Source organism: Phyllostomus discolor, chromosome 2 (assembly GCF_004126475.2).
Source record: "Phyllostomus discolor isolate MPI-MPIP mPhyDis1 chromosome 2, mPhyDis1.pri.v3, whole genome shotgun sequence".
Taxonomy (NCBI): Eukaryota; Metazoa; Chordata; class Mammalia; order Chiroptera; family Phyllostomidae; genus Phyllostomus; species Phyllostomus discolor.
In genome coordinates this window covers 181,374,564-181,400,303 of record NC_040904.2, presented here as the reverse complement: position 1 = coordinate 181,400,303, position 25,740 = coordinate 181,374,564, and the positions used below count along the sequence as shown (strand labels likewise).

At 37.8% G+C, this 25,740-nt stretch overlaps 1 protein-coding gene and 1 non-coding gene across 5 annotated transcripts in view; one reads left to right on the top strand and one right to left on the bottom strand.

Moving 5' to 3' along the window:
- IRAG2 (inositol 1,4,5-triphosphate receptor associated 2) overlaps nt 1–25,740 on the top strand; it is a 42,813-nt gene that overhangs the window by 3,100 nt on the left and 13,973 nt on the right. For 2 of the 4 annotated variants that reach the window (XM_036019247.1, XM_036019245.1), the window contains exons 2-10: nt 4,112–4,173; nt 5,231–5,311; nt 9,446–9,542; nt 11,131–11,278; nt 12,268–12,349; nt 23,070–23,116; nt 23,219–23,283; nt 23,441–23,545; nt 25,364–25,434. In XM_036019247.1, coding sequence (XP_035875140.1) covers nt 12,326–12,349; nt 23,070–23,116; nt 23,219–23,283; nt 23,441–23,545; nt 25,364–25,434 — 312 coding nt within the window. In that variant the 5' untranslated portion in view covers nt 4,112–4,173; nt 5,231–5,311; nt 9,446–9,542; nt 11,131–11,278; nt 12,268–12,325. Of the gene's footprint in view, nt 1–4,111; nt 4,174–5,230; nt 5,312–9,445; nt 9,543–11,130; nt 11,279–12,267; nt 12,350–19,501; nt 20,182–23,069; nt 23,117–23,218; nt 23,284–23,440; nt 23,546–25,363; nt 25,435–25,740 lie in introns of those variants that run through there. The other 2 variants (XM_036019246.1, XM_028532757.2) reach the window with 2 other exon arrangements.
- Nucleotides 25,609–25,740, bottom strand: LOC114514272. Its single transcript, XR_003685995.1, has one exon. It is a non-coding gene; the product is annotated as a small nucleolar RNA SNORA51 (small nucleolar RNA).

Here is a 25,740-nt window from a genome sequence, read left to right as displayed (position 1 = left end):
TCATAACTCCTTACTGGAACATAGTGTCTATATGTGAACTCTGTAGCTGAGGGAAGGCTTTCATCTAGGTGATCTCACTGGAAACTCTTCTAGCATGCTATTTTTAGCATGAGGTCATGAGATATAGGACAGACAACAGCCTTACAGATTTGAAGATGGGTTCAAGGTGAGAGCCACATGTCCTGAACAGTTAGTTCACAAGAGGGAAACGAGACAGGAAAGGGGGATTCAGGTAGTCAAGACACTTAAAGATAGATGCTGAAGTGAGGACCGAGGTGAAAACCAAAGTAAACATAACTTGCTCAAACACCTCTGATGGAATGGGGGCCTAAATTTTCCCAGATAAAGGATGCAGGTATGGATGAAACTATCCAGGAGGCAGTCAGTATAGCTTAAGGATTAAGAGCATGGGATTTGAAGTTAAACCTATGGTTTGATTCTAAGTCCGCAAAAGAGCAACTGGGTAGAGTTGGGCAAATCACTTTACCTCTCTAAGCCTCAGTATCCTCTTCTAGAAAGTGCAGTAGTTGTTACTTTATAAATACCATGACAAATGCAAAACAGTACTTGGCTATTCTTAGTCCATACAGTCGGTTCTGCTAGAGTATGTTTCTATCACATGATTTGCCTCATTCATGAGTGGCAAATGGGTAATGACATGTTAGCTTAATGTGGAAGTTACATTGTTTTATTCATAATTTTCCTGGGACTAGAATTGGGTTGGAAGGAATAGAACTATAACCTTCACTGGCTGCTGACAGGCAGCTGGAGCCCTTTCAGCTGCGCTTCAAGAAAATTAAAAACAAGTGTCTGCACCTGGGCCTTGCTCCCCAGAGACGCGCCACCCAGCCTTGCAGGGCCCCGGCTTGTGGCAGACTGTGCTACCTCCTGCGTTCACGTCAGCAGCCCCGCTGCCTCAGAGTCCCACTGCCATCTGCTTTGTCTTAGCACCCCACCAGCACCTTCTACTTCAAGTGTCAACAGCTTTTACACTCTTCGGGTTTTGTGTGTTTCTAGTATCCTGTGAGGTAGGCTTTAGCCATTTTAATGTGCATGTCTCAGTGATCCAAATATCTTCCTAGGTATAATAATTTAGTAACTGTTTGTCAGTGCTCTGGTTTCTACCTACCTCTATTTAAGCCCTAAGCACAGTTATTTTTGTTCTTGTTATAGTTTTTAAATTATTTTTATTGATGAATCATTAACATACCATAAAATTTTCAGATCTTAGCGGTACTGTTCAACCAGCTTGACAAATGCATATTGGAACACAGAACTGAAACCCTAGAAACGTCCCTTGTGCTCTTTCCCAGTTACTCCCTCTCCCCACCTCCACCACAAGGAGTAAACACTGGTCTGATGTCTGTCATCAATGGTTTAGTTTAGCCTGTTCTAGAATTGAGTTCTACAGTATGAACTGTGTGGATCTTCTTTTCCTCAGCATAGTGCGTATCTATATGGTGTTTATTAGTGGTATGCCCTTTTCATGGTTGAGTTGTATTTCTTTGCTTGAACAGTCCACCATTTGGTTATCTTTTTTCCTATTGGACATCTAAATTACTTACAGCTTGGGGTTGTTATAGAGAAAGCTGCTGTGAATACTTGTGCACGGGTCTTTGTGTGGACATACGTTTTTATTTAGCCTAGGATAAATGTCTAGGAGCAGAGCTGTAGATCATTGTGTAGTTGTAACTCTAACTTTTTAAGAAACTGCTGAGCAGCTTTCCACAGTGTTTGTGGCACTTCACACTCCCACCAGCCATGTGTGGGAGTGCCAGGTGCTCCGCAGTTCCAACATTTGGTGGAGTGAATCAAAAGACTGACATTTTCACCGCTCTTCAGTGTATCTCATTGTGATTTTCCTTTGTTGGGGTGATTGGCTATATCTTCTTTGTGAAGTATCTAAGTCTTTTTGCCCATTTTCAAAGTAGGCCATTTGTCCTTTTTTAATTGTCACAAGATTTCTTTAAATAATTTGTATGCAAGTCCTTTAACAGATATATGCCTTGTGAATTATTTTCTCCATCTTCAGTTTTCAGTGAATCCTGCTATTTTTAATGCACAATTTTATAGAGCGTAAGGTAACACATACATTTTGTTATAAAAATCCATACTCCCTGAAAGTCAACGATCATGGATAGCTAAAATTATTATAGCTCTAATATTATAGTTTTGATTTTCAACAGTCACTTGTGAGCCTTTGCAAGAAAGCCTCATTGCACAGTCATTTGGAAAACTGCTTTATCTCAGCTTCCTTCAAAGGCAATGTATCTAAGACACCTGGTCCCATCCTACATCACAGATGGAAACAGCAGGGGAGATAGTGGCCTTTTTTTTTTTTTTTTTTTTTTGCTTCCATGTGAAACCTAAATGTCCTAGAGACATGGCAGGTCCAGCTCCAAACATATAAAAAAGGATGCAAAGGTGAATGCAAATTATGGTCATAAGCCAGCTTATTTTGCCTTACGAAACATATGGAAATAGTTGCTACACATTGCACAAAACATCTGTTGAAATAAGGTTTACGATTTGAATGTTTTGAGATGGACTATTTCTAAAACCCAAGATTGCCTTGTAGGAGAGCAGATGGGCAATTTAGATAGTCTTATACTAACTCGTTATTTCTTCTGAAACACAAGCTTAATTTGGAAACTCGAAAAAGTGTTTTGGAGTTATACAACCTTCAGAAGCACGTTTCTGGCGACGTTTGAGAGCTTTGTTGCTGTTGCTTAGATGTAGGTTAGGAGGAGGATGGGGCCTTATTTCTTAATACAGTTAACATAGAGAACTTTTCCTTAAATTGAATCTTTACTAGAGTTCTAAGTATTAGAAATTTTTTAAAATGTAAATTACTTATGTTCAAATTTTTTTAAAAATATATACTTTCCTTTTAGTGGAGCTAGTAACACTATCTCAAGCTTAGTTGAGACATGAGTTTTACAAAAAGAATTCTTACAAAATAGAATTTTACATTGGTAAATTTCTCCATAATTAATGCTTTTTAACCCTTTTTTCCTAAAAAAAAACCCCCCTCAAATTAGACTATATGTATTTTCACATATATTAGCATCATTTTCACGGCTCAGAATTTCTCCAAGCCATTGAGATATTAAACCATTGGTATTTAAGAAGCACCAGATTTCTATATGTTTTGAACACCAGAGTATCTGCTGTTAATTTTCCTGGCTGTTAGTGATTTGAAAAATTGTGGCAGCTATTAATATGCCTCCATAACAGAGCTTTGTACTCTCACTTAATTTTTGTTTTTAATCATCCGGGGCCTGAGAAAGCAGCTTGTGAGAATTATGTGTGCGTTCGGAACCCACTCTCTGAGTGGAAATGTGAGGACATCCCACATGAGGAGAGGGCATGGATGTCACCATCTATTTCAGTTGTTCAAAAGCTTCAGACCTATTTTCTGATTCTTGGTTATATTTCAAAAGAGGATGGATTGCCAGATAAGTAATACATGTTACTATGTAGCTCACAGAGTTAAACAGGAATTATTTTCCCATTTCCATTTTTCCAGAAATGAGAATTTGAAAGTTACTGGGAAGTAGGTTTTAGTTAAGTAGAAAGACATATTTTTATTTTTACAAAAGAGTGTAGTGAATTAAGCACCATCCTGTGAGTCTGAGCTCAGCTCCATGAATAAGCAGTTATTATTCAAATCCTCCGGGCATCAGTGTTCTGGTGATCTCAGGCTGCTTGTAGGATTCTGGGATTGTAAGCCTCTACTTCAAGGGCTCCCATCCCTGTAGCTCAAGCACAGGCTTACTGGAGAGATGATTTCCGTATCAGTAGGGTACCTCTAAGGTGAATTCCCATTTTAAGATCGAATAAGTCTGAGCCTCACTTCTAGATGACAACTCACTTGCATCTGTCGAGGTTAAGTTTAAATACCCAAGGGTGGGTATGGTTTTCCTGTCCAGCCAGTGTTGTCCTCCTGCTTCTTTGTTTTCACAAGTCCTGACTTGGGTATGTCAGTTTCAGAAGTCACTGTGTTCTCTCTCCTCTCCTCAGGCCCCAATGTAAAGCTGTTATAAGTTTGTGAAATAAGCTAAGGGGAAAGGAATGTTCACATTAAGCTGATTACAAATTCTCTTTACAGCAACAATCAAGTCAGTAAGAAAGAAGTTCATTAAAGGACATCTCCATGGCTTGTTATTGCAGGTAAAAATATGTGTGTGTGTGTTTAGTGTGGGGATGATGTCCAAATTGTGTAAGGTGTTGAAGCTAATTTATAATGGATGATAATTTTAATCATAAAATTAAATAACCACTTTAGAAGGAAATGCTCTGCTGGACATCGTTCTCACATGCACATGACAATGAGGGAAGAACTCACGTTCATGAACAGTGTGTTGGGGACATTACATCTTTCACAGAGGAAGCATTTCAGAACTTACTGGGTCCATTACAATTCAGGCCAGTTTGCTGTCTCTGGCACCTCCTTTCTGATAATCTTGAATGTGGACTCTTGAATGGGCTCTGACGGTTGCTGCTTCTTTTTTCTCCTATTTGAATTAGCCTCTCAACTCCTGTCTGGATATCTCAAGATACCCATGGTTGAATTTAATGTATTTCTTTTCCTTGTGCCCCCTGGTGAATTTCTTCTATTTATTCACAAGTAAAGAACATAAGGAACAGCAAGCTTGGCACTAGAGGAGGAAAGAGGGAAGGTGCTATTTGCAAGTATCTGTTTCCTGGGCATAATGCAGGCACATCTGGTTAAGCAGGGAAGGGGGGATTCATGTGGGAGATTAAGCTAGGCAGTGTTCCTAAAAAGCCCCCTGCAATAAGTTGAACTGGAAAAACTTCCATATCTAAATATGTTTTAATCATTTTAAGAGCCCCAGTAAAATTTTCTATTATAATATAACTAAGAGAGAGATATAGCAACCTCTTGGACTAAGGCCATGCTTTTATTGCTATAAAATTTTGCAGGCATCATTTTTACTACTCTGACTTATGTCTTCAACAAGCCACTTTGGCCTCTGCCTAAAGATTTCACTGACCATTCAGTTTCCTGTTCTTGATCTTTGGATTTTATTCCTTTAGTAAGAGGGAAAATGGCAGTGCCAAACAATGACCCTTAAAGTAGAACACTGGATAAAGAACTGGTCATTTTTACCCACCTCAGGTAGCATCATTTCTTCCCTTAAGTTTTGTATCTCTGACTCCTTTATCATTCTCTCCTTGACTGCACTGCTTAATTTTCTCATGACAGAGATGTTTAGATGAGGAATTTCCTCACTATGATCCCTTGTCCTGCAGAAATACAATTCAACAGCATCTTCAAGAACAACAGGTAAGTTTAAGCTTCTTGAAATCATTTAAGTGTGAATCGATTGCTATGCCAAAATAGAAAGTTAAATCCAGTATGTATTAGTGTCATAGAACTCTATACTGCTCTTCAAGAGAGATTATCAGATAAAACAAATGGATTCCTGTTTATTTACTTTTAATAACACAACCCTGGTAGACCCTAAGAAATGATGATATTTTTTAAAAAACTTAAATTAGTTTTAGAAAGAAGGGAATGGAGGAAGAAAGAGGGAGAGAAACATCATTGTGTAAGAAAAACATCTATCGGTTGCCTCTTTCCCCACACTGGGGACCTGGCCTGCAACCTGGGTATGTTACCTGATTGGGAAACAAACTGATGACTTTGTGCTTTGCAGGATGATGCCCAACACACTGAGCCACACCAGTCAGGGCAATATTAAAAATTTTTTTCCTTCCTTTTTATTTTTTAAATATATTTTATTGATTATGCTATTATGGTTGTCCCATTTTTTTCCCTTTTGCCCACTCCATCCAGTACCCCCATTCCCTCCAGCAATCCCCCACCTTAGTTCATGTCCATGAGTCTCGCATATAAGTTCTTTGGCTTCTACACTACCTATACTGTTCTTAACATCCCCTATTTTATACCTACCAATTGGTGCCTCTTAATTCCTGCACCTTTCCCCACCTTTTCCCTCCTCTCCCTCCCAACTGATAGCCCTCCAAATGATCTCCATATCTACAATTCTGCTTCTGTTCTGCTTATTTGCTGACTGTTATTTGGATTCAATTATTGAGAGTTTAAAATTTATTGCCATTTTAATGTTCATCATTTTGTTCTTTTTCTTAAATAATTCTTTTTAGCATTTTATATAATAATGGCTCAGTGAGAATAAACTTCAGTTTTACCTTGTCTGGGAAGCATTTTATTTGCCCTTCAATTCTAAATGATAGCTTTGCTGGATAGAGTAATCTAGGTTGTAGGTCCTTGCTTTTCATCACTTTGAATATTTCTTGCCAGTCCCTTCTAGCCTGCAAAGTTCCTTTTGAGAAATCAGCTGATAGTCTTTGGGAATTCCTTTGTAGGTAACTGTCTGCTTTTCTCTTGATAACTTTTAAGATTCTCTATCTTTAACCTTTGCCATTTTAATTATGATGTGTCTTGGTGTGGTCTTCTTTAGGTCAAACTTGTTTGGGACTCTGTGTTTCCTGGACTTGTAAGTCTATTTCCCTCATCAAATTAGGGGAGTTTTCTTTCATTATTTTTTCAATTAAGTTTTCAATGTCTTGCTCTTCCTCTTCTCCTTCTGGCACCCTGTGATTCAAATGTTGATATGTTTAAAGATGTGCTAAAGGTTCCTAAGCCTATCCTTGTTTTTTTTTTTTTTTTTTAATTCTTTTTTCTTGCTGCTGTTCTGATTAAATGCTTTTTCTTTTTTTTTTTATTTCAATCATTGTTCAAGTACAGTTTTCTCCCCCCTACTCCCGTTCCAGCCCACCCACCCAACCCTCCCCCCTTCCCCCCATTACCCCCCACCCTTAGTTTTTGTCCATGTGTCCTCCAAATTTGTTCCTGTAAACCCTTCCCATTCTCCCCTGAAATTCCCTCTTCTCTCCCCTCTGGCCACTGTCAGACTATCCCCTATTTCAGTGTCTTTGGTTATATTTTGCTAGTTTTTTGTTTTGTTTTGTTTTGTTGTTTAGATTCCTGTTAAAGGTGATATCATGTGGTATTTGTCTTTCACTGCCTGGCTTGTTTCACTTAGCATAATGCTTTCCAGCTCCATCCATGCTGTTGCAAAGGGTATGAGCTCCTTCTTTCTTTCTGCTGTATAGAATTCCATTGTGTAAATGTACCATAGTTTTTTGATCCATTCATTTACTGATGGGCATCTAGCTTGCTTCCAGCACCTAGCTATTGTAAATTGTGCTGCTATGAACATCGGGGTGCAAAGGTTCTTTTGTATTGGTGTTTTAGTGTTCTTAGGATAGAGTCCCAGCAATGGAATTGCTGGGTCAAAAGGCAGATCCATTTTTAGTTTTCTGAGGAAGTTCCAAACTGCTTTCCATAATGGTTGTACCAGTCTGCAGTCCCAACAGTGCACTAGGGACCCCGTTTCTCCACATCCTCTCCAACACTTGTTGTTTGTTGCTTTGTTTATGATGGCCATTCTGACTGGTGTGAAGTGGTATCTCATTGTGGTTTTAATCTGCATCTCTCTGATGGCTAGCGATATTGAACACCGCTTCATGTGTCTTTGGATTTTCTGTATGTCCTCCTTGGAGAATTGTCTGTTCAAGTCCTTTGCCCATTTTTTAATTGGGTTACTTGTCTTCTTAGAGTGGAGTCGCGTAAGTTCTTTATATATTTTGGAGATTAAACCCTTGTCTGAGGTATCATTAGCAAATATGTTTTCCCATACAGTTGGTTCTCTTTTTATTTTGATACTGTTTTCCTTAGCTGTGCAAAAGCTTTTAATTTTGATGAGGTCCCATTTGTTTATTCTGATTAAATGCTTTTTCTTTCCTTGTGTTCCAAATCATTTGATTGTTGGCTTGATCCTCTCCACTGTTGGTTCCCTGCAGATTTGTCTTTATTTCACTTAATGCAACCTTCATTCATGCCTGCATCTTTTTTATGCCATTGAATTCCCAGTGAGTTCCTGGAGCGTCCTGATAAGCAGTGTTTTGAATTGTGCATCTAATGAGTTGCTTATCTCCATTTCGTTTACTTCTTATTCTGGGGTTTTGTTCTGTTCTTTCATTTGGGCCATATTTCTTTGTCTTCTCATTTTGGCAGCCTCCCTGTGGTTGTTTCTGTGTGTTAGGTAGAGCTGCTTTGACTCCCTGTCTTAGTAGTGTGGCCTATTGTAGAAAAGGCACTTGTTAAGTTGTATCTGGGGTGGAACCTTATGTAATCACCAGGGTTGGAGAACCTGTGTCATCACTCTGTTGCTCTGTGTGTGGGAGGACTCACAGAGGGGACAATGCTGCTGCCTGGGCTCTGGAGTATTGCCTCAGAGGAAGCCATCTCCCAGCACCTACACTTCACTTTCTCCCCATATGCCACTGGTGCTCTTCCAGCTGTTGCCCTGTTGCTGAGTCCCAGAGGGTGGATCTGCATGAGTCCTAAGTTGGTTTGCAGGCTCTATAAGAGGAGTCTCTTGAGAATCCCACAGTTTATTCTGCCACTCCAACCCCCACTTGTTTTTTACAGCCAGAAGTTATGGGGACTTTATCTTCCTGGAGCTGGAACCTTGGGTTGGGTGGTCTGGCCTAGGGCTGGGATCCCTCACTCCTGAGGTATCCATCCCAGTTTTTATCCACAACACATGGGTGTGGGACCTGTCTGTGCCTCCCTGTGTCTCTGCCCCTCCTACGTCTCTGGATGAATGTGGCTTCTTTAAATCCTTAGTCTTTGTACTTCCACACTGCTCAACTTTCTGGCAACGCTGGGCAGCATATGTTTTGTAATCTAGTTGTATTTTTTGCTATAGTTGTATATGGAAGTAAGGTATGTTTACCTATGCCTCCATCTTGACCACCATTTTCCAATATTTAAAAAATTTTGATTGCAGCCCTGGCTGGCATAGCTCAGTGGATTGAGCGCGGGCTTGCGAACCAAAGTGTTGCAGATTTGATTCCCAGCTAGGGTACATTCCTGGGTTGCAGGCCATAACCCCCAGCAACCGCACATTGATGTTTCTCTCTCTTTCTCTATTTCCCTCCCTTCCCTCTCTAAAAATAAATAAATAAAATCTTAAAAAACAAAAAAAATGCAACTCTATACAAATTTTTGATTGCAGTATTATGAAGAAGAATAACATATCTAAAACTTCTCCTCGCCCATCCCTCTTTCCTCAAAGCATTTGTTTATATGAAAGTGTCACTTTACTGGGAATTGATGATGTTATCTTTCTGTTAAATTATTGAACTGTGATTTTTAATAACAATTATATTTTAAGCATAGAAATGCCTTTTGATCAAAGGCATGAAAGCTTTGTTATATGGCATCCTTAATTTTTTTTTACTGACCTCTCTTGCAAGGTTATTGGAGACCAGTGATATTTTACCATTGGACATGAAGAGAGTTGATTATAAAATATGCTATGTTACACCCCTTCAAATAGCTAGTACTACTTGACTTTCTTTTCAGAAGCTGTGTTGCCATAAACAGTGTAGTACTCAAGAACCAAGAATACATCAGACACCCCTGACCTTCAAACATACATGCTGGTACTCACCTCTGCTGGGTAAGCCTGGATAGCCCCTCTCCTACACCTTATCCAACATATCTGGGTTAAGGTTCTTTTCAAAAGGGAAAATAATTAATCACTATTTTATTTGTATAGGAAGAATTGTTGAATACTTGGATATTTATCCTTGAATTCAGTCAATCAACTTATATTTGAGCACCCACTCTATGCAAGGCGCTGTGTTATGTATAACAGAGAATAAGTCCTAAAATAACTCAGAGATTATTGGGCTCAGAGAAGTCTCCAAAAAAGAAATGAGAGTTGAACCAGGCCTTGAAAGGTGGGTTGCATCTGGAAAAGTAAAACTCATGGGAAAACTATTCTAACTGGGGAGAATGAAAATGAGGGGAAAAATAACCAAACCCAGAAGGATGCAAAAGCTCTAAGTGTTAGAAGAAGAGTCAAAGCTGGACAAGTCATTTTGGAAAAAGAGGAGTTGGGTTGGGATTCAGCAGAATTTAGTGTGGAGCAGGTTGTAGGTCACATTGTGAGCCACTACTCAATGCTCAGCTAAAGATAATGAGGTTTATCTTATGGAATGCTCAAAGCAGTGACATCTCTTGTCACAACTCGTGTTTGAAAGTAAAAGTTAATGGCTGGCTTGGAAATGACAAAAGGAAGGGGATGATTATCAAAATAAATTTAAGAGGGAAAGAAAAGGAAGAGTGACTTGTGGATCGTTTCAGCTACAGAAGGGAAAACTGCCACCACTACCAATGACAATAGCTCAGTGCTTTAAAGAGATGACTTTACTCACACTCACTCAGTGACAACAGCAACACAACAACTGTGAAAGCACTACTACATGCCAGGCACTGTTCTCTGCTCTTAACATGTTTATTAACTCATTTAACCCTCAGCACATCCCTATGACTTCCCATTTTAAATATAAGGAACACTGAGTTAGTAATTAGCCTAAGCTCATGTGTCACTGTATAGGTAAGTAAAGGGAGACTCAGAGTGGTTTAGTTATTTGTCCAAAAGTACACAACTGGTGTGCGACAGAGCCAGAATTTGAACTAGAAATTTGTGATTGACTCAACGCCTAGGTTTGTTCCTTCTTCCTATAGTGATTAAAAGAAACAAAAACAGTTTGGTACTGTGACATGTTCCCATCCCAGTGTCTAACTGTTTTCTCTTCTGGGATGGTAAATTGTTTCTGTAAAGGGCCAGATAGTAAATATTTCAGGTGTTGCTGGTGTAGCACAGAAGCACCAGGGGACAATATTAAACAAATGAGTATAGGCGTGTTTCAATAAAACTTTATTTACCAAAACATATTTTGTCCTCTTGTTGCAGATTGTTAACCCCTCTACCTACTCAGTAGACAAGAGTTTCCTGTCCCTACCTCAACCTCTTCCTCTCTGCTTAAAAAATAAAAGCTTTGGCATTTCTACCCAATATTACTAGGCATCAGGGGGCGGAAGGTTATGTTAAAATGTTAATTGAAATGAATTGACATTTCTATTAACTCATTTCTATTAACTCTGCTTTTTCAGACATAATCCAATCTCTCAAGCAAAAAAGAAAATATATAAATTAGTGTAAACCAAAAATAAATTTCTGTTTTCATTCTTTTCTACAGATGCCTTGCATCTGGATAGTCTCACGCCGATTCCAAGACTGTCATTGACACCGTTCTCGTGTGTAGCTAACCGAATCCATGCTTCACACAAAAGGCCCAAATATAGAAAAATAGAGGATGGTGCTTTGGATGTGACTAGAACATACAAGTAAGTTTTGGGGGTTGTTGTTTTTTCCTTTTAATTGGGGTGACACTGGTTAACAAAATTATACAGGTGTCAGATATAGAATTCTACAACACATCATCTGTACACCGTATTATGTGCTCACCACCCCAAGTCAAGTCTCCTTCCATCACCATTAATTCCCCCATAGCCTTTCCTACCTCTCCTCACACCCCCAACTCTCCACTCCCACAATCACCACCCTGTTGTAAGTTAAAAGGGCAAAATATGCCTACCCTTCTCTTCACAGGTGGCCTAACCTTTTAATCAGTTATATTTTCATATCCTGAGATAATAACATCTTTATTGTACAAATTCTCCAACTTTCTAAACATTGACAGTTTTAAAACAAAAAATGTCTCTATAGTTTTCTTGAAGTGCAGTTTTCTTACTCTTTTGATTTTCATAATATGCCTTTGGAAATGTGAGAGACAAATTAGGCTACCTGAGATGCTTCTCAGTTTTTAGAAAGATACTATATACTGCTAAGTTAACTTACTCAGATAGGTTTTGATTATACTGTACATCTATCTGTTCCTTTGCACTCAGGGTTCTCAAGCCTTTGGCAATCCATATCTGCCCTCACACCCATCCTCCCCTGAAGCTCTTCTGGACTCACTCACCATTCTCAGTAAACAGACTGATCTTCCCTAGGAAATATGACATTCAGAAATGTCAGTGGAGTTTATGAGCACTCTCCGCCCCAGTGAAATTTCTGTTCTGTATTGAGGATGAGGAAGCAAGGCTTTGAATTGCAAATTCTTCATTTTCATTTTTGGCTCCATTCTCTGGGCTTTGTAACCTCTCTCTACATAATGGAGCTCTCTCAAATTATGTCTCACTTAATCCATCGATCCATAGAACGTAATTAGAAATTTGGTAAAGCTGGGTAGGAGAACTATGTTGTAGTTGGGTATCTGCTGAAATCTGCAATTTTCCCACCTGTAGTAAGGAACTTGACTTTCTGTTGACAGGTTCCCAGGACCTACAACTGGCCCCCACCCTGGAACAGATCTTTCCAGTTGCATCAGGATGAATAATGACCTAAGTATGGGAGTGAGTATTAGAGTATATTTTTAACTTGTTTTTAGAACTACTATATCCTGGTGCTCTTCTATGGGTATTCTTTAAAAAAAAATACTGGTGACGTAAGTTATATTAATATTTTCATCTGAATAGGTGGCTGGTGTCCCTAACCCCTGCATTGTTCAAGGGTCAGATGGATTATGGATACTTTTATAGCAAGTATGAGTCGTACCACAGAACTCAAATGCATAAGAAATGTCAACCTTTGATGGCAGGAAATTAAAATTCAGTCATTTGGGGTTATTCTACCACCTGTGTTATAAAAACTCAAAGATAAATAGCCAAAAGAAGATTTTGATGAAGTGTGCTGAACTTTTTGTTTGTGAGAAAGGCTGGTTTGACACTTAAATTCACTAACAACTTTAAGAAGTCTTAAGTCCTATCGACTGGCTCTCTAAGAATTAAGCTCAAGCCTAGTTTTTTGAGGTGCTGGTACTTTGTAAAAAATCATAAAGTAGAACAATGCCCAGAGGGCATCCTTTGCTGCAGTGAAGTGCTAATGGTACTTTTCCACCCAAGAAGAGAGTAACACTAAAGATCACTCAGGCAGCTCCCCAGATCATGAAGCTATGTCTTGAGCTCCTTCCGTGGTCTACAGTCTGAACCTGAGCCTCAGGAGCTTCTCAGTCAAATGGAGCATACAGTTCTGTTTCAGGATATGATCGTCCATCATTCTTCCTTTTTTAAAAAACAGCTTTATTGAGATATAATTCATATACCAACCAATTCATCAATTTAAATTATTCAATTGAATGCTTTTAAATATATTCAGAGTTGTACAATCATCACCACATTCAATTTAAACACATTTGATCACCCCAAAAAGAACATTTATACCCCTTAGCAGTCCATCCCAATTCCCTCCTCCCCCAAGCCCTCATCCTTAGGCAAATCACTAACCTACCTTCTGTCTCTATAGATTTGCTTATTCTTGATCTCTCATGTAAGTAGAATAATACAATATGTGATCTATTGTGCTTGGCTTCTTTCATTTAGCATGTTTTCAAGGTTAATTTGTGTTATAAGTATTTGACTCTTTTTCCTTAACTGAGTAATATTTCAGTGTATGAATATACCACATTTTGTTTACCCATTCATCAGTTGATGAGCATTTGGGTTGTTTCTACTTTTGGCTATTATGAATAATGCTACGGTGAACATTCCTATATAAGTTTTTGTATAAACATATGTTTTCAATTCTTCTGGAATGTATATAGATATAGTTGTATATATACACATACACACACACATATATATCTAGGAGTAGAATGCTGCATTATATTGTAACTCTACATTTAACATTTTAAAGAAATTCAAACAGATTTACAGAGTGGCTACATCATTTTACATTCCCACCAGTAATGTATGAGGATTCTAATTTTCACCACATCCTTGTCAACACTTGTCTTTTTTGGTCATAGCCATCTTAGTGGGTGTGAAGTTGTATCTCATTGTGGTTTTGCTGTGCATTCCTCTAATGACAAGTGGTGCTGAGCATCTTTTTACATACTTGTTGGCCATTTGTATCTTCTTTACAGATATGTCTACCGAGATCTTTTTCTCATTTTAAAAAAGGGACTATTTTTTCTCCTTACACTGAGTTATGCAAGTTGGTCTCATTCTTCCTTTTAAATGTATGTATCTGACATTTCTCTGTTCCTTAGTAACCATCCCACTCAGTAGCTTAGAAGAGGAAAGAAAATGAAAATAAATCTATTTGGCTATTAGCAGCTCTTGTAAAGTTTTAATAAAGGAAGTTAAACTTGGAAGCTTACAGGATATTTGGGAAACTTACAGAATGTTTGGTTATTAGTAATTTTCCTTTCACCTGGCACTGATTTCACCAAGAAGGGGGAAAAACAAACACCAGTTGTATACCAGGTACTTCATAGGAAAGCATTTCTACATGCCATGTTATTAATCCTCTCCATGTTGATGGAAGCTATCCTCTACTTTTACAGATGACACAGTAAAGTTCAGAGAGGTTAGATAACTTGCCCAAGGTTACTCAACTAGTAAGTAGAAAACATGAAATCCAAATTCAGGTTTCTGTAGCTTCAAAAGATAAGACTTTCTCACTGTCCCCCCTTAGAATACCAAATTTAGACATTTTTAATCATAATAATTACTCATAGTTACCTTGAAGGTAGTTTTTCAGCTAAGAAATATTCCGGTTTATGTATCTAAAAGGAACTCCTAATCCACTCTCATTAGAATATGTGACTCAGTTGTTTCGCCTATGGTATTGACACCTATTATGAAACAGAATCTAAAAGAGATCATAATAGAAACTCCTATGAGATACTCCTGGGGAGGCGTATTGGTTTCCATGTTGTATTCTGTGCTGTTTTTCTCTACAGTCCCCAGGAACTAGGGCTGCACTTTGTGGCTGTTACCACCAATTCTCATCATTCCTTTTCCAGGTTTCTGATCCACTGAAGAATCTACGCTGCCTGTTCTTGGCACACTTCACTTCCTCACACCTGCTCCTTGAGTAAATCCCTGGCTCTCACACCTTCAGGCCCCCACGCCTATCTCTTAAACAAATACAAAGCTCTCCTTAGAAAATGCCTTTCTAAACATCCTCATTAATAATAAATCCAAGGAATTAGAATGAAATATAAGATTAAAAAGTATAAAAACATAATCTGTGTTCATCCCAGTGACCTATAAATCATGTTGTTTTCTTAAACTCTTAGGCTTCAAACTATAGAATTTTTGTTACTCTTGAGAGCCTTCATAAGAAACATAACAAACTGACATTAACCCCCTTTCTGACCTGGTCACAGCCTCACTTTCCATCCTTTCCTCCTCATGGCCTGGTTTGTGCCTACATGTCAGGCAAACTAAGTAGTTTATGCTGTCAGAATATGTCACACAGACCTGTTTATGCTATTTACCCAGAAATGCTGTACACATCTCCATTTCTCAAGTTCTATTTGACTGTCAAGGCCCATTTCAAAAGCCAATGATTCTACAAAACCTTTCTTGTGGCAGTAAGAAATGTTTACAGTCAAGCATCTCTAGTGCTACTTGAGGTGGAAATGACAATACTTTAGAAGTCAAGAGATCAGGTTTTTCCCCGGTTATGTATCTGTGTAACTGTGGAAAAGTCATGTCTTTCAGGCCTCAGTTTCCTCACTTCTCAATTATCCCACTCAGGAAAACATAACTTATTTTATTTATTTATTTATTTATTTATTTTCATTGCTGTTCGAGTACAGTTTTCTGCCTTTTACTCCCATCCCAGCCCTCCCCACCTCCCTCCCATTTCCACCCTTCCCCCTTGTTTTGTCCATGTGTCCTTTATTCTTGTTCTTGTAAACCCTTCCCCCCTGAAATTCCCTCCCCTCTCCCCTCTGGTCGTTGTCAGCCTGTTCTCTTTCAGTGTCTTTGGTTATATTTTACTTGTTTATTTGTTTTGTTGATTAGGTTCCTGTTAAAGGTGAGATCATATGGTATTTGTCTTTCACTGCCTGACTTATTTCACTTAGCATAATGCTTTCCAGCTCCATCCATGCTGTTGCAATGGGTAGGAGCTCCTTCTTTCTTTCTGCTGAATAGAATTCCATTGTGTAAGTGTACCATAGTTTTTTGATCCATTCATTTACTGACGGGCACTTAGGTTGCCAACCATATGGGAACATATTTGCCAATGATACCTCAGACAAGGGTTTAATCTCCAAAATATATAAAGAACTCACACGACTTCACTCTAAGAAGACAAGCAACCCAATTTAAAAAATGGGCAAAGGACTTGAACAGACACTTCTCCAAGGAGGACATACAGAGGATCCGGAGACACATGAAAAGATGCTCAGTATCACTAGCTATCAAAATATAACTTCTTTTAAGCCCCAGTAACTCATTGTCCTCCCCTCATTGTCACCTATATTCTAGGGCCATTGAGCCATGTGCACCAAGCTCCCTACATGATTTTGGTGAACAGCGGCTTCCCCATGAATATCTGTTGAATGCCCACTTACTGATTATTTTCTGTCCCCCCTTCAGGGCCTATTGAAGACATTGAGAGTGAACGCTCAACGAACTTGTTGAAGTGATAGCCTTGCACTCTCACTTTCTGACTCCTTTCTCTAGACTGGGGTTCCTGAGAACCTGAGGTTTATTTATTTCTTTCCCATATTCACAGAGGAAGCTATATTTTAATCTCTTACTTGGAAAGCAAAGTGTGAGATAAAAGTTTACATCAGTATTCATAAAAGGGTATCTGGGTATGCAAAGAACTCTAATGAGAATATCCCATAATTTGGGGCCCCATTTGGGACATTCTTGGGGATAATAGAGCTACTTTACTGACCCAGTGAAATTCATTTATTTGGGATATTTTAGTGTAAAGAAGAAAGAAGACAATCAGTCATTTCCAGTTCCTCTCTTTTCAAGATTCAGACTGAAATATATGTGGAAGAAATGTTTGTGACTTCTGAGATTTGCTTCAAACAATGCGGAGTGGGTTTAGTGGGTTATAGTATAGGTGAAACAAGATTGGGCATAGGTTGAATATTGTTGAGTCTGAATAATTGTACACAAAGGTTTAATATTCTATTCTATCTACACTTGTGTCTACCTGAAATTTTCCCATAAGGACTTAAAATTTTTAGCCACTTAGCAAAAGCTTTGGAATCAAACAGGTCTGTACTTAAGACTGACTCTGTTACTTTTTAGCTATGTGAACTTGGACAAGTGGCTTAACCTCTCTCAATTTGGTTGTTTCTGATGTGAACCCTGGCCGGCAGGATCCATGTGTGTTGTGGCTGCTATGAACAAATACACACAGACTACAGAAGTCCTGTGGAGAAAAAGGGACAGCACGGTTGCACTCTGAGAGAGAGAGAGAGAAAGAGACCCAACCCCCAACCCCCGCCTGGACAGGCTTTTACTGCTTCTCTGGGTACATTACATTGAGGATGGTCCTCATTTACTATGCACAGGTTCACTGCAAGTGATTACCTTTTACAGATAACAAAGGAAAGAATGTTGCTAACTACTTCAAAGAGAAAGATGCTGCAGATCAGGGGGAAAGGTGGTTGAACTGGTCACACTCCATTCTTGGGAGGTTTAGCTCAGACTTTAGGAAGTTACAGTAAGCACTTGCTACCTCAATTCAGGGTGAGGGAGTTTTAGCAAAAGCAAGTCTCATAGCAGCCTAGGTACAATGCAGGCCCAGTTTCCCATGGGAAAACCTTTCCGTGGGTATGGTCCTGAATGCCACTTGCTCCCCACTGGTTTTCCACATGGGTGCTGAGCTACATTTCCACACCATGTGGAACAGCTCCCTATATGTTTCCTATGTGAAATAGAGATATTATTTAGCAGGATTCTTCTGAGGATTCAAATAGACCCACACACTGATACATATATTATATATACACAAACATATATATATATCTGCCACAATGAAGTTCTGGCCTAACCAGTCTATGGAAACAAAACAAGTAGGTCATATTTAGAAGGAACACAAATCTTGGTGCTGTTTCTCCCCTTAATGATAAACAGGAGGGCTTTTTTGTTTTCACTGGGTCCCTTCTTAACATTTTCAAGACTCTCTAGGGGTGTACACCAATATATCCCAGTGTCCTCCAGGCCTCGCCAACTAGCAAATCCCAGAGAAGGACACTTTACCTCCTGAGAGACTGGGAGGAAAGACAGCTGGTGTCAGCACTCCCATTTCTGCAGCGTTTCTGTTCGTCGTCCTCTCTGCCCACAGGCCCTGCCCACTCCGCTGCTCACTTCCTTCAAAGTCTGTGTTGGGGCCTTTGGTGACTTCTCCCTGGTCAGAGCAGGGCCCTTCTGTGGTGTTAGTTGTAGACTCTTTGTGATATGGTGGTTAAAATCATTCTCTGCTTTTCAAGCAAAGTTGGTAACCCAGCAGGGCTGGGAGACAGTGGTCAGAACACAGTCTCCCAGAATCCAGTGTCATTGCTCCCTCAGTAGCCAGATCCAGCTGTACGTAGTGCCCACTTCCTCAGTTCTTCTCACTCGTGGCAGTTTCTCTCTGGGGCCCAGCTGCCTCTCCTTATAGTCTGTCTCCCTTTCCTCCTTCACTGTTCCTGCCACTGAGTCTGAATAGCAACCAAAGGGTTTCTAGATGTTTGCAAAGCTGGACACAGTAAGGTGCCTGTGTGTGTCCCCAAACACTCCAAGAACTAAGAAGTTTCATGAGAATTTCTCTGAGAACTCAACTGATTCTCGCCTCTATCTACTCCAGTCCCAGACCTGACCCCACTCTAACACAGCGATCTTCCACCAGTGTGCTGCGGCAGGCACACTGGTGTGCCACAAGAATTTTAAAACTGACTACCAGACTATTTAGTCAGGGGCACTGACCTCTTTTCCCTGAGACTGTCAAATAAGAAAATGACAACAGCCAAATACACTAGCCATCTGGTGTGAATGAATCAGAATTATACCTATTTTTTTGTCAAAGAAGCAAAAAATATATTTTTGGTATGCTACAGAATTTTAGAGGTTTATGTGTGCCATGAGATTAAAAAAGTTGAAAATCACTGCTATAACATGTAAAATACATAGCTCATAGTAAACACTCGGGAAACAGCTGTAGCTATCACCCAGAATCAGAATTATCAGCAGTGTGAAGCTCAGAGAATATCTTGTCACAGGTCAGGGGATATAAAGATGAATTTTTGTTTTTCTTTTGGCTGTTAAAAAAATCATATACAGCAGATGTTAAGTGTCTTGCCATTTCTTTGTGGTCTCTTTCATGTTATAACATGTTTTTGTCTAAGATCTACTGTCACTAGGAGAAGGTGATTTGTGAGGCAAAGGGCAGAATTAATATTAAAAGATCTCAGAAGAGTTTCTGGCTATTGTCTATCCTGTTCTGTTCTCTCATGCTGTGGGTGGGTGCAGCATTAGTAACCTTGGAGAATAAATAACATTGCCAGCTGCAAAATTGGAACAGGTAGAAGTTGATTGATAACTGTACTATAAATAAACCTCACAGTAGTGGGTGTGTCCTGTAGACCTGAGGGTGTGGTGTCCTTTTAGTTAGGAATTGGAAAAAAAAATCCTGTGAGGCAATTTAGTTTTGTTTAGGTTACAGCAGCTGTATTCTTTTGACATTCAATTTTACATTCTCCTCCTCCTCCCTTTTTTTTTTTTTTTTGGCATATTGAAACTAACACTGAAGTCAAGGGGATTTTTTTTCAAGTGAGAATGAAATAAGTCTGTGTAGATGTCTTTTGTTCAATTTTTTTTGTTTTTCTCAGAAAAATCCTATTAATTTATTTGCATAGCATCAGTTGTTTAAAATAGATCTAATAGTAAAAGTTGGTAACATCAAAGTTTATGACTGGAAGGGTTTCCGATCATAAAATCTAGAAAGTAACATTTCATCTAGAAGACCAAAAATAAAATAACCTGGGGGTATTATCTGGGTCTATTCAATGCCCTTAGTAATATTTTGAAAGTTATTTTTTACAGTTCTTCATATTTTCTATCTAAATATGGAAACAATACTGCCGTGTGTGTGTGTGTGTGTGTGTGTGTGTGTGTGTGTGTGAGAGAGAGAGAGAGAGAGAGACACCTGCATTGGCTGACCCAGCCCATGGGAGAATGTCTCATTTTGTTCCATGAGCACCTTGGCCACCCCACCCTATATTAGACTCTCACTGTCAAAGGTGAATGGGCTGAACCATGGATTTTTATGTAAATGTTATGCAGGTCGGTATTTGAATAGCTTGGACAGGAAGAACATTCTTCCTGCTCTATGCTGTCGCATTGGCATGTGTTGGACTCATTGATTTGAGCTGTCTCCTTTATAAGTAAGTCCCTCGTCTGAACTGTCTTTTTCTTGCTTTTAGTCAATTTATTTTCCTTGGTTTTAAAATGCATCCAGTAGATGATCTTTTTCATAATCTGTCCAGGACTCACAGTTGTTGTGTGTGGGTTAGGTTATCCTATAGCTCCAGGGTGCTGGTTTGAACAGGGGTGATTTTGAAGCTGGAAAAAAAGAGCAGAGTTGTGGGAAGTTTTTGCTGAGTTATCTCCACCCCCTCTCCACCTGCACACAGCCTGAGGGGCTGTATCTCCAACTTTCGCTAACTATAATCCTAAATCTGAAAAAAATCTTCCTTTGTATGGCTATTCTTGTAAGAAGGGTAAAAACGTTGTTACACTAAATTGATGAAAATCTCACTTTGAGATATGTTGTATATTGGGTTGTATTCTGATCTGTGAGGTTTACAGATAGTAATGAATTGGAGCAATAGCCAGTTGCTTACCTAGCAACTCTTCCAGAACAATGCAGTGATGTATGACTACCAAATACATGACATTTCTGCAAAATCATATAGCTATTACTTATTTAATCAATATATATCTTATGTCTATCAAAAAGCTTTTTACTAAAATGTTTACATATGAGATTTAGGACAAAAAAGGCTGATACAGAGCATCATGACACATGAGACTTTTGTAATATAATGGAGGCAAACTGTATTTTTGCTATCCTGTATACATTATTTTGTTACTAAATAATTAGACCTTTTTTAAAACAAAGTTTACAGAAATGATGGGTACTTTTACCCCCATATTGGAATTGGGGTTAAATAGTAAATAACTATGTTTTCTTTCATACTTCTTAAATTCAAATACAAGTATCCCTGACCCTGATAGGTATAACAACAAGTTTCTTTCTGAAAAAAATAGCTTTTTAGTTAGTGAAATATAATTATTATTAAATTTAATGTATTTTATTAATTATAGCACAATATGTGATATTTTAAGCCTCACATAACAACAAATTTTTATATGATATGGTGTATTTAAAGGGTCTTTTTTATTATTAAGGAATCAATCTTTGTTGGCTTTTATGAAGTATGATATTCAATGAAACTAAAGGATATTAGATTTTTATAGCTTTCTCATATATATTGGAATGTAGTTAAATAAGCATGTAATAATTACCAGTGCAACTTTTTTAAGGATACTTTATTAAAATATTTTAAGGATAGGGTCATCAATATTTCACTGCCTATAGGGTATAAGGTACAATTTCCTTTCAAAATTTAATTCAAATATTACCCCACTCTGTTCTGTTCTTTGCATATTACTTTCCTCTGTGGAATGCTGCCTATAATTTATGAGGTATTTGTTTTTTATGTTTGTCTTCCTGACTGGCCTACAAGCTCCCCTGGGACAAGGACTGTGTTTTTGTGTGTCTCCAGCCTTTGTCACTGTTCCCAGCACCAAGTGGGCCTTTGATGACAGTCGTTGAATTAAATTAAACTGACATTATGAGGGGCTTTAGTTGCATTGTTAATCTGGCCCAAAGATGTTTAAAGCAGAGATGAAATGAAATAAAAGAGATGATTGCCCAACATTGGTATGTAGGAAGATTAACTATAAAATCTTGCTTTGCATAGTTTGTGGATTTTTCTAAACATCTGGTAAACATTTAAAAAGTTTGTATTTCAATCATCTAGGTTAGGGTATCTCAGAGACAATTCTGTTTACAGAGGAGGGGACACCACTTTTAGTATGATCTAGGTTTACAGGCTGTTATCACCATTCTGAATATTCCTGGGAAGTTACTTTATTCATTGACTTTACTTTCCTTACCTGAATAAATAAATCTTTTCTTGTTAAGACCCACTGCATAGAGTTGTTGGAAAATTAAATGAGATGACAGATAAAAGGGCTTTTGTAAATTTTAATGTGCTAAACAGACATAAGCTGCTGTTGTTGTATTGGATAACTACGTATTCAGCAAATTCTTGCTAAGTCTTTATTCTTCTGTAGCTATCAACAGTACTGTCTTGAAAAGATTCTAAATATTGTGTTATGATACACAGCGTCTTGCCACTGAGCCTGTTTGGTTGTGGCAGTTATTAAGTTTTATGTTTGATTACAGAAGACTTAAATATCTCCATTTTTGCATTGTCTTTGTACCTTTTTGATATGTCCAAATAATTTCAATTTCAATCTATTAAATTTTAATTTATTTTCTTAAATAGATCAAGTAATAATGAAAATATGCTTATTAGAAAATCTCATTATTAAAGAGAAACCTATGTTCCCTCTCTATTTTTTGGAATAGAATAAGTGAGCTAATCAACCCTAATGTCCCAGAGTTTTCCCCAAATTAAGAACTCCTGATTTTCAAACACTTCACCTAGATGCCTGGGACATGTTAAGCTGTTCTGAGCACCAACTAGTAGGTGCTGACTTAGATGTCACCCCTCAGATCTTTTTGAGAATTTGATTAATTTTTAAATGTATGATTTGTCTAGCAAATTGAGAACCATTTAAAAATTACCAGGTCAAAAGTTTCAGGTTGAGTAATGTTTCCATAAATACAAATGTTATATGCCCACATAGAAAGTTCTCTTTAAAGAAAACTTGACTTTGTGAAATAAACTCTATCTGCCCTTTAAGTTTAGAATTTGTTTTGCACAAGAATTTACCAGGTTTTCTTTAAATAAATATTAGACTTGTAAATATACTTAAATTGGATTTTTTTTGCAAGTACAGCTTTGAGGAAGTATGTATATCAGTCTGCCCTGTACCATCCCATCCCCATATCCTCTCCAAAAGAGCAAAGTAAATATGGACTCATTTAACATTATATGAAAATGTTTGCTTAAAACTTCTTTTCTGGAATGGAAAATGTCAAATTGTTGAACTTATTTCCCCTTTTTCTTTCCTTAAGGAGAATGGTATTGAACACTTGCATTCTGAGAGCCTGCCGCAGTCCAGGTTTGCCTGTCTGTTGTATGTGTGTGCATTTGTATGCATATCCAGTTTATTTTAAGAGATTTCTCTGGACAACCCCAAATACTTCCTCTACTCTTTTGGCAGGGTACATTCCACACTCTCATCTCCTGTACACGCTTCATCTACTGAAAGTACTGTAACTAAAAGTGGTGAGTGAACTTGGAAAATATATAAAAATAGAGTGGTAGTATTATAACTATGAGCTTGGTGTTCTGCGACCTGATGACATGTGTGCAAATGAAAAAAAAATACATAAGCAAGTACTTCTGCATAGTATTCATGCTAATAGTTTCTTCCTGTTGATAGATTCTGGATCAGAGACTTTGAATATGGCTTCTGGTGACCTTGATTGTAAATCACTCCGTGATAAGGAGGATACAAGATCAGATTCTGTTATGATGAAAGTCAAAGGTGAGATCTTTCAGGGTTCATGTACAGTTTCTACTCTACAACAGTAAGCAGACCTATACACTAGTAGAGTAACTATCTTCAGTAGTATTCTTTCATAAAAGAATATGGAGATGTAGTGTGAAGAAAAAATGTCCAAGAGATGACTATTGCCTTTACATATGATAATGTTAACAATCTTTTTTCAATTCTGTCCATAGAGCCAAAATTACAATATATTTTAATGGGTCTCAAAATTTTCTTTATGGCAAAGAGTGGTTGGACATGACTGGGTCTTGATGAGGTCAGATGTGGAATCACCTGCTTATGACATTATAGAATCCTAATTAAAATCTATTGGGTTAGAAGATAGACCAGTTAGTGATGGTCCATTCAGGAGGCAAAAGAATTAACTAGATAGCATGTTAGATCCTTTCTGCCACTTAACTCTGAAAATAAAGTTATTTTCAACCATTCCCAGTGAAGCACCACTGATTGTAAATAACATGGAGGGAATTTGCCAATATCTGCCAAAATGTTAAATGTACATATCTCATGATAAAAACAATTTGATTTGGGGGAATTTAGTCTATAGATCTAAGTACACACATACCACATGCATGTATTTAATTTGTTTACTGTATTATTGTCTAATAACAAAGTATTGGAAACAAGTTAACTATTAATTTACTAGTTAATATCCACACAGTGGCATATCCACATAATGAAATACTTACATGCATCACATCAAACATATATAAAGAATCTTTTTTTCTTGGAAAGATATCAAAGAACTATTGACTCTTGAAAAAAAACACCAAAGTACAAAATATTATATATTGCATGTAAAACTGGTGAAAATAAAAGAGACAAGAAAAAGGTTTTGTGTATGCATAAAATATCTCTGGAAAGCTAGACTAAATAACATTGTCTATGGGGAGTAAAAAGTGGGTTTCTGCATGGACTGGATGGGAGGGAAAATTTTCACTGTGAAACATTTTACATTTTTAAACTTATGGGCCATCTGAGTCTATTTCAGTCTTAAAACCTAAAGGAAAATGAAAATAAGATATCCATAAGGAAAAAAAAATTATACATCTAAAGAAGGTGATTACCATTTTCTTATTTCCATAAAAATTTTAAAAATATAATACATTCTACAACTACTGTTTTTCTTAAAATGAGAGAAACAAAACCTACTCATAGCCGCTAACTTTTGTGCTGGCACTAGGCTGAATTCAGGACAATGGATCATGTTAAGAGGAAAATCATTATCAAGTACATTACAATGCAAATACGATACACAAAAAAATAAAGGAAATTTACAAAAAGAAGTGGCATAACTTAAAAGTGAATCTTTGCTTCTTAGTTTGATGACACTTTATTTAGAAAGATACATATTTTAGAAGGATATCTTTAGTTATCAGCTTTACATAAGCAATTTTAAAAAAACCTGTTTGTCAGGCTATAAAAAAATCTACTAAGCTACTAATTATTCATCCTTCCTTCATCCAGTTTCTATAATTAAACTAGTAATGTGTTTGATTTTTAAAAAGCAGCCACAGGCTTTAAAAAGATATTAATAACCTGACTACTTGAAGGCCATTTATACAGATGTTTATTTCCACTGGGAAAGCTTATATGGCTCACTTCCTTGGGAATCTTAGCTCCTCTAGTCTTGATTCTGAATCATGGAACATTTAAGGTTCTGTAGCACGAATTTATATCTCACATGTTAAGACTTGTGCTACTTACTAGTCTGCCCATATCGCTACCCTTGCTTTCTTCTTCTTTTACTTGAAACAGTTGCCCAACTCTTTAGTGTGTTTTGTTTTCTCATAGACACAAGTCCAGCTCATGAGAATATTACACTCCAAGGCTCTGTGAATGAGGACAAGCCCATATTAAATCTGGTAAGGAAATATACACATGTTAATAGTAAAAGTGATAATATATTACAATGGTGGACTGTCCCTTTAAGTTGGCAAAATACTCTTAAAAGCACTACCTCATTTTATCCTTTCAAAACATTATGAAGTTAAAGTAATTTATTTATTTTTATTTTTATTTTTTTGTTTGTTTTTTCTCCATGTCCCCCCATTCACAATACAGACCAGGCAAAGGGCCTGGGCTGAGGTGTATATGGGGTGGATTTACTCTGCCTCCTCTTTCTGTACAGGCAGTGTAAGAACACAGCCTGTGGTGAGCACCAGGAGGCC